General features: G+C 29.8%; 2 protein-coding genes across 2 annotated transcripts; one reads left to right on the top strand and one right to left on the bottom strand.

The window, feature by feature from the left end:
* Positions 1–7,687: 7,687 nt before the first annotated feature.
* On the bottom strand, positions 7,688–8,301 carry LOC103308611. The gene is made up of 2 exons (XM_008182301.1): positions 8,064–8,301; positions 7,688–8,004 (listed from the first exon to the last, which is right to left on the bottom strand). Exons 1-2 carry the CDS (start codon positions 8,299–8,301, stop codon positions 7,688–7,690), a joined length of 555 nt encoding a protein of 184 aa, XP_008180523.1.
* An 875-nt stretch (positions 8,302–9,176) lies between these two features.
* Positions 9,177–9,524, top strand: LOC115034684 (protein GVQW3-like; the record flags this gene model as incomplete). The annotated part of the gene is made up of 1 exon (XM_029492017.1): positions 9,177–9,524. A coding segment is annotated over exon 1 (348 nt), but the record flags the coding sequence as incomplete, so codon positions are not given.
* Positions 9,525–9,564: the final 40 nt, after the last annotated feature.

Genomic DNA, 9,564 nt, shown 5'->3' with positions numbered 1-9,564 from the left:
CGGAAAAATAGTGCTTCGATAAGGTAAGTGTGATCAATATTTCAGTTCTGACGATTCATATCTCCTCCATTATTGATAATTTTATTTTGTTTAATTCAAGACTGGAACGACTAAAGACGGGCGGTGGGAATAACGAATCAATAGCTCTGAATGATATTGAACAAAAAGTAAAGGACATGATGCAACTGTCTGTTGAAGGCATGCCTTCAACTTTTGATTGTGACGGTGAAATTGATGCCATGCCTCCTTCAGGTTATAATTATGAAGTAGATGGTAAGATCATATTAATCATGTCCTGTATTTTCCTTCAGCCTCAAATGATTTTTCAGACGATTTTGCAATGATTGACAATAACGATAGTGATTCGTGGATTGTGACTGGTAAGATCAGATTACATTTAAGGGCCAGCATTACTATCTCCGGTTAAATGTAACGGACTCCAAATCCATCAAATTCTGTCTGTAATATAATCTGCTATTAGTTGGTTAAGTGGAATCGACTATTGTAATACTGGCCCTAATAGTAAGAATTTTTTTTAAATAAAATGTAAATATTTTTTTTTTTCAGTTATGCCCGATGAATTTGTAACTGTCAAGTCAAAGATCACTACTGAACCAACTCAACCAGGTATGTTTACAACAGTTTTCTTTGATTTCTCATTCAATAATGTACCCATAGATAACATTTTTAAAAGTAGGCTAATAGCAGTCTAATAGTAAAGATTTATTTCAGATACAACTGTCAGTCAATGGAATGTGGTGACTCCTCAACACCTAAAGTCAAAAGTTAGCACACCTCTCAGAACCCCTTTCAGTGAGTTAACATTACACATAATTTTCATAATATTGATAACTAGAAATAAGATGCTGATGACTTTGGCATTTTTCTCCCTTTAATTCTATACAATGTTAGCTTACCCAAAAACTCATTTCAAGCATTCCTGATTCAGAATATCTGAATTTAGTTTTACTACATTTCGTTCATATTATATGTCATTTTTGAATTTAAAAAAATAATATTGTACTATTGTTGAAGAGCTGTTGTTATGATTTGGTTTACTGCATAAATGCAAGACAGTAACTCATCAAACTATAACTAAATACACAGGTATTCATTTTAAACTTATTTTTTTCAATTTTTACACTTTTTACTTTTTAGGTCATTTAAGCATTTTTTCATAAGTCTTTTTTGGTATTTTTTTAGATTATTTACATCCTAATTTTGCGAGGTTAGATTCTGTTATCATTCTTAAATGAAATTAATGAAATTTTACACATTTGTTTTCAGGAAAAAAGAAGACTCGTACTGCCGAGGCAACAAATTCGTTGCAGCATAAAGACCAGCTTGTGACATTGCAGATGAAATGTCTAGAGCAGGAGGTTGTAATAAACGAAGTGAGGAAGAGGAACATGCTTTTGGAAGAGACAAAATTGAAGTTAGAGATACAACTTCTTCAAAAACAACTTCAAATGTAATTTTTATTATTAAATAAATAATTGTTAATTATTAAAATAATATAAATATATAAAAGTATATTAAAAATTAAAATAAAGTACTATTCTAATTTATTCTCACTGTAAATTGGCAAAGTGATCATTCAGCAGTCTATCCATCTCTTGCCTACCCCTTGTTCCTGCCAAATTAACATTGTGATCATCTCTATGGTTAACATCATTATTTCTATTGTTTTCTTCCATCAGCTCATCATCCGGAAGTGTGTCATGCATTTCAATACAAACATTATGTAGAACAGCAAATGCAACTATTATTGCTTGTGTATTTTTCAAGTCTACTGTTAATCCTTTACTTAGAACGGGGAATCTCCTTTTCATAACACCAAAACATCTACAACATTGCAATGAATAAACTTATTTTAAAAGTATAATTTAAAAATAATTTAACAGAGAAGTTATCTTTATTTATCACAATTTATTTTAATTACATTTTTTTATCAACGTTAATTTAAAACAATAAACATTTACATTTACATTACAATTTTAAAAAGGCCAAAAATGTAATATTCTGGAATTACCTTTATTGACCCAAGCCACAGATTCTAACATAGCAGATGGCAATAGTATTTATATGTTATATTGTTATGCATACCTGGTGACTGAATTTTTATGTGGGCGCAATCAACAGCTCCTACTACCCTTGGAAATCTACTTAGTCTGTAAAATCCATTGACTATCCTCTTTTCATCAACATCATTAGTAACGACAGGCTGATGATTCACTGACTCCAGCGAAGTCAGAAACACACAACAAAAACGAACCTGTAGCGAGGTACCTTAACATCATATACAATTTAATTGGTGGTAATATTGTTCTGTTTCTGAAACAACAAAATAAATAATAGGTATCTAGAATTATTATCTGGAATTAAAGTCTACTTACCTTGTAGAAGGAGGAGATATTTCATTTTCAATTAATCTCAAGATTGTATTAAAAGTTGCTTTTGAAAGGCGAAATCGATTTATAAAATCATGGTTATCGTACAATTCTAGATAGTTGACCCTCTCGTAAAAAAATTTAGGTCGCCGTTGCATCGCAATAACTTCGTCATCATTCTCGTTATCGTCATCAAATAATACTCTACGGTACATAATTTCGTATTAAAACGAAAAAAAAAATTCACAATATATGGAATTAAATAAAAACAGGCAGACACTTTTCAATTTTGATCAAAGCATTCAAAGCACAGATTAAAGGCAAAAGATAAATGAAAACACGTTTTTAAATTATAATATAGAACACCCATTATCAATGGTTGTTATATCACGGTAAGCCGTGATTGTAACTAGAGTTAGCTCTTAACAGTCAGAAATATTGGGGATTGAAATCTGAGAGTAAAGATTTTCATTAACTTGAAGTTATCACCTAACCCGAGGTCGTGAAATACGTTTTTATTGCTAACTCCGAGTTACCAGTTACTCGCACTTTAACTCTAGATGGTGAAACCCGGCATAAGAGTTAAAGAGCGAGTTATCGATAACTCGGAGTTAGCGCAAAAATGTAATTTCACGACCTAGAGTAATGTTACACTAGGTGGAGATGTTGGGGAAACCTTTAGAAATAGGAAAGGTTTTTTTTCCATCAATGTCCAATGCATTTGTAATCCATGGCTCAAAATTACAAACATAGTTGCTCGATGGCCAGGGTCATGCCATGATCAAACCATTTTCGAAAATTCTTTAATAAAACATAAATTTGAAACAGGACTCATAAAAGGATATCTCTTAGGTGACGGTGGGTATGAAGTGAAGCCCTACCTTATGACTCCTCTGCTAGGACACAAAGTGAGCAGTTGTACAATGAAAGTCACATCAGGACTAGAAATGTTATTGAAAGGTAAATATTGCTTGGTTGAAGATGGTGGGATAGATTTAAATAAATTTTGTGATTATCATATTTTTTACCTAATGTATCTAGCCAATGTTATTATCATGAGTAAGAAATTCTTCTTCTTATCGTGTCCGATGAGTAAGAAATTGATGTCATTTATTACAATACTATAGATGTTTTGGAGTTCTAAAACGATGATTCCCAGTGCTCAGCAGAGGAATTACAGTTAATTTGAGTAACATCCAAGCAATAATAGTGGCATGTGCTATTATGCATAATATCTGTATTGATATGCATGATGAAGTGCCAAATGATTTGTGTGAAGACAACTATGATGAAAATGTCAGAGAAGAAAACTTTTTTGATTTGCAAGGAAATACAAGAGGTAGGCAAGAATGAGATCTGGTGATCAGGGACCACTTTGCCAATTTACAGTGAGGTTGAATAGTTATATGGTCAGTAAATAGAAATTAAAATTAAGATTTAGGAACTTAATTTTAATTATTTATAATGATCAGATAATGACAGTAACAAAAGCAAATAATAATATTAACAGAAGTAATAACAATATTAATAAAATGTTGAAGGTAATTTATGTAGCAACAAATAACACAAAAAAAAATAATAATAATAACTTTTACCTTTTAAATATATACATAATTTATGTAGCAACACACTTCTAAGTTCTAGCTAAAAAAAAATAACTTAATGTTTTGTACTATTTAATTTGGTTTTAAGAAGTTCTATTTCTAATTTCATTTTTCTTCTTTTAAGATAGCATTCCTTTTTTCGAACACCATTTATTCCAATTTCCTGCTCCAACGCTTTTATTTGTAAATCTACTAATTTGTCCTTTTGCTGCAAAAGGTTTGTCGCTTCGGCGGATCGGCTTTTGAAATGTTTTTCTAAAATATGATAAGTACATTATGTTATACAAATTCTGAATAGAATAAATTCAAACATGCAAAACTCACTATTTTTTTTTAAGGGGAGTACTTTTAACATGTTTTATATGTTGAGGAGTTACCACGTCCCATTATTTGACACTTACACCTGAGAAAATGATATATAATTAAAAAGATTCTTTGTACCTAATATATTTATTTGTATTATTTTAAAAATATAAAGTTTAAAAAAAAAAGGATATTATTAGCATAGATATATTATTTTGTTGTGCATTTTGTTGTAGGCAAGTTTACTTTAACATAGCAAAGTCGGTAAAGCTTCTTCCTGCCTCAGCAGTTTCATAGTTACTGGGACCATCTATATCTATGTTTTCTTTCCTGAATGGTTCTGGAAAAACAAAAGCATATTCATGACAACATAAATAGTTAACTTGTTATTTAAATTAAAATTGTAATTAAAAATAAGATTATGATAATAATAGATATTGTAAATATTGAAATTATGTTTAATATTATTGTAATAATTTAAGTTTTGTAATGTGAATAATGTGATTATTGTATTGAAATAATAATATTGATTATCATGAATGAGGTTGGTAGGTAATAATCAAAATATAATATGAGAAAAAAGCTTGAAAAGGTATCAGGCAATACCTACACAAAATATGCAAAATTTGGAAACTTACGTTGTTTATTGGTTGAAATTTATTGTATGTATAACGTATATATTATGTAATATATATATATATATATATGAATAAATGTCAATATAATTTATTCTGCAGCAAATAAGATGTTTTTAGCTAAAGATTAAAACATAACACTGTCAGAATCTAAAATTATTTTTTAAAAGACTAATTACATGTAATATGGTCTTACCAGTCACATAGTATGTTTCATTGTTCTCGTCTTCATCATCATTGTCCATTAATTCATTGTCTGAATGGTGAATAGGTATTGTCAGTATAGGGACATAAAACAAAAAGTATAAGAAAATATAAAACATTTTGATAAGCGTCCAGCAACAATTTTGTAAGATAAAATAATTTGAGCTTACCGTTAACTAAATTATCAGTACTGAATACTGATGGTTTCAGTATCATCGTCGAATTCGGATTGGAGACCATCTACAGATAGCTGAATTATGCTTTTCAGCTTCTCTTCCCTAAGATTAAGGGCTTGAGAAAGGTCTTATCCACCACCTGTTTTTAAATGTTCAAATCTTAAATATAAGGAAAGAAAATATGAGTAATATGAATAAGACATTGGAATCGTCACAAATGAAATCACGATCACAATTACCTTATTAATGCACTTTTTTAAATTTTAGTATTTTAACTGCAGCTGTGCACAACTTCGTGCCACCAACACTCCTTGACTATTAAACTCTTCTGAAATCTTCCTCCAACATTCCTCTTTTTCCTTCCACATCACCATATCTGTTTTTTTTATTTTCTACTATGTTTTGGTACTTTTTTACCAACTCCACAAGTAGTTCTTCCTCTGCAGCACTGAAGTTAACGTTTCTTTTACGCTTATCCATTGTCAAAAGAAAGTAGAAACACAAACAGAAAACGGAAGCATAAAAAGTACAGAAAACAGAATAAATAAAAATACCATATTAGTTCAGTAGTTGTGAATTTATGATTGCGCAAAAAAACAGTAGATATTAGATAATAGATATTAGATAATAGATACGTGAAAATGCTAATTGTTATCAACGTTATCTCCAAAAACCTGGAAGAATTACTGTTGGAACGAGGTTAATTCGGATTAACTAACTCCTACCCAAAAACCTATGGTGAAACTGAAACAATGCTAACCCAAAGTTAGACGGTAACTCAGAATTAACTAATTTGCACTTTAACTCGTACATGGTGAAACCGGCCCTTAATGTATTTTTTATAAGAAGCATATATAATATATAATAGGATAAATCGCGATAGATTTCAACTGTAATGTTGAACATTGTTTCACTGTAAAATTCTATGAATTAATCTGCACATAATGATAGATATCAATGCAGTGGTATAGTGTTTAGGATAGCTCGTAGCGCAAACAATAAGAGATGTTCCTCGAACTGTATTTATCAAACGTACCTAATACACTATATTTTAACCCAACATATTTTTGTTGCATAACCCCGTTATTCGAAGAAAAAAAAATATATTCATATTGCCCCTGTATACACTTTAATATTAAAACTCTGTAAAATGCATTACATATATTTAAACTTCTATATATATATTGCTTAATATTATATGGTCAAATTATAATCCATTTAATGGATAAGTAAGAACCTTAATATTGAAAATACTTTTTTATATATCATGCATTTTTTATTACACATAAATTATTTAATTTTCAACAAAATATTAGAATAGACGTAGCTAAACATAACGTACTGGTGCGTAAGTTGGATGGCTTCGTTTGTGTGAAGGCTCAGGTAGTTCGGTGTAGGTTGGTGGTGATATCGCTCTGAATTGGTGAAAATAATCAGGTCCATCGTTTACTTCATAGCCCTTCTGTAAATTCAATAGTATAAACAGAAACCATCGGTTTTTGTACATTTTAGTATATCTATTTTTTTTGAAGCACAGGATTTTTTATTTCTGATTTCTCGACTTTAAGTGACTGTTTCCTATTATTTTACAATACCATATTATAAAAAAAAATAGTTTTTTAAATTGTTCATTAAAAAAAAAGGTGGTATACCATACTTACCACTATGCATGTAACACCTTTTGTTTTAGGTATAACATAATTTTTTTTATGATACGTATTTTAGTATATTATTATAGATTTATTTTCTTTATTTTTATATATTATAACATAAATCAACACTATTAATATTGATTGATAAACCTTTTTATTATTATCATGTAAATAGAATAGTTATGATAACCTTTTTCAATAAAAACAACACAAAATTAAAATTTAACATAAATGAAACTTAAAATCATTTGAATTCTCGTCAAAATATAAATGAAAATATCGTCTACTAAATAAAATAAAAACAACTTGTTATAAAAATATATAAAAACAAAATAAATTGAATAAAACTAATTTATTTTTGGTGAAATAGCGCAAAACAGTTCCTATTTTTCCCTAAACATAGTGGTATATTGCAGGTTACACACAGCCATTCTGTTCTTTTTTGATTTTTTTTTGTGCTACAATGTCCACATCTTCTTAACGTCCCACGGGTGGGCTGATGTACAGAACTTTGGAATCAAACTTCAGGAGAAATATGTGGTTTATGTTTGGAAATACGACAGGAACTTTTATTTTTTTTTTTGAGGTTGTAGTTGATTTGGAGCTAATAAACCATCAACTATTCGCCTCCGAAAGTCTTTCATAGAAAGCTTTTCTTTAGTTAGTTCTTTAAAAAGTATAAAAGCATTGACTATAGCCATATCAAGAAAATGAAAAAATAACCTATGCCACCATTTTTTTAGCTTTTCGGTTGATTCCATATGCTGCTTTTAGCTGATCAAAAACATCAATATTATTCATATTATTATTGTAACCTATAAGCACTTTTGGACAGGGGACCATAGTAGTATTTCCATCTTTGAGTTTTCTTTTTACTTGAAAAGTGTCATTGGGTGAATGTAAGGATGATATCATATACACAGGTTTATTATCCATCCATTTGTAAACTGCTATGTTGTGATTACTTGTAAAGTAATCAAAGTCTCCTCTTTTTAAGTTTTTATCAGGTAAAAAAATTTGGGAGGTATTTTCTATTTGACCTAATTGTACCACATGCATAAATTTTTTTTTTTCATTAGATTTTGAAAAAGTGGATAACTTGTAAAGTAGTTGTCAATGAATAAAATATGATTTTTTCCTTCTAAACCAACCATGAGATCGTTTACTATCCTTTCACCTAATAACTTTTCCACACCACCTACAACTTTTCCAGTATAAACTTGAAACTTTGATGTATACTTAGTTTTATCATTGAGCATCCAAATCTTGTACCCCCTTTTGATCGGTTTTTGTGGCATATATTGTTTTATAGTAGAGCGGCCTTTGAATTTTACCATTGATTCATCAATTGTAAGATTTTTGAATACGATTTTTGGATTTTAGAAAACATTCACTTAATTTTTCAATCACAGTCCTATGCTTGTATAATTAATTGTCAAAACTGGGTGATCCACGTTTTAGTTCTAATGAACTATCGTTGCAATGGAGATTAGACAAAAACCACCCAAATCTATTGACTGTCATTTGCTTAGATATATAAGGGTCATTCAAGTCTGGTCCTGTACTCCAGTAATCTCTATATGATGGTAGCCTTTTAATCCCCATTAAAATATTTAAACCTAAAAAATTTTTCAACTCTTGTTTAGTAGCTGGTGTGTAAGGTTTTTGAGCTTGCTGGGCATATAAATTAGTTTGAAATAAAATAATATCAATAAGACTATCCGGAAACATTTCTTGAAATAAATTGTAAGGCGTTTTAGATTCCAATGAGAGTATATGAGGTGCTAAATTTGAATCTGACAAAACCACTGGATTTGTAAAGATTTCTGTATTTTTATTCCACTTTGGTTCTTCAAATATATTATATTCATCATTATGTGTATTAGACTGTTGAGAAATATTAGCATCTTTTACATTTTGTTTGCATTTAGGTGTTAATTTTTTTTTTTTTAGACTGCCTAGGAATAGGTATTTCTTCTTCAGAGCTACTAGAGCTACTAGGAGGTATAACTATAGGACTACGAGGTATGACAATAAAATAACGAGACTTTCTAAATATAACCTAAACTATTAACGTTATCTATAAAACGATTATTGAAATATGATTAGAAAACAGTTATCTAAAAGTATTATGAACACTGATGACATCGATTCATTTTCTTATACGTTAGTAGCCTTGTTATTAGTGCGAGTACGACTATACTGCCGAAAAATGTTAGACATAAAAATCGAACAACGTGTTAACATTAAATTTCTTGTTAAATTAAAAAAAACTGCCGCGGAATCGTTTCGTATGTTATGTGAAGTTTATGGTGAAGAATGTTTATCAAGAGCTCGTGTTTTTGAATGGCACAAACGGTTTTGTAGTGGAAGGGAGGACGTCGAAGATGATGATCGTTCTGAACGTCCTACCACGTCTTCAACAAACGAAAACGTTGAAAAAATCGACAAAATTATTCGGCAAGATCGTCGATTAAGTGTTAGAGCTGTAGCAGAGATGGTAAATATTGATAGAGAAAGTGTTCGTAAAATTTTAGTTGAAAATTTAAATATGAATAAAGTGTGTGCTAAAATGGTCCCTAAAAATTTAACGATTGATC

The sequence above is a fragment of the Acyrthosiphon pisum genome, unplaced genomic scaffold, assembly GCF_005508785.2.
Source record: "Acyrthosiphon pisum isolate AL4f unplaced genomic scaffold, pea_aphid_22Mar2018_4r6ur Scaffold_20573;HRSCAF=21439, whole genome shotgun sequence".
Lineage (NCBI taxonomy): Eukaryota > Metazoa > Arthropoda > Insecta > Hemiptera > Aphididae > Acyrthosiphon > Acyrthosiphon pisum.
The sequence above is the reverse complement of the archived record's forward strand: the minus strand, read 5'-3'. Positions and strand labels throughout refer to the sequence as shown.

Coding starts and splice junctions, on each gene's coding strand:
- LOC103308611 (XM_008182301.1), bottom strand. CDS start 8,301: ATGGTAAAATTCAAAGGCCGCTCTACTATAAAACAATATATGCCACAA. Junction 8,005..8,063: donor CATTGACAACTACTTTACAA/GTTATCCACTTT, acceptor TGGTACAATTAG/GTCAAATAGAAAATACCTCC.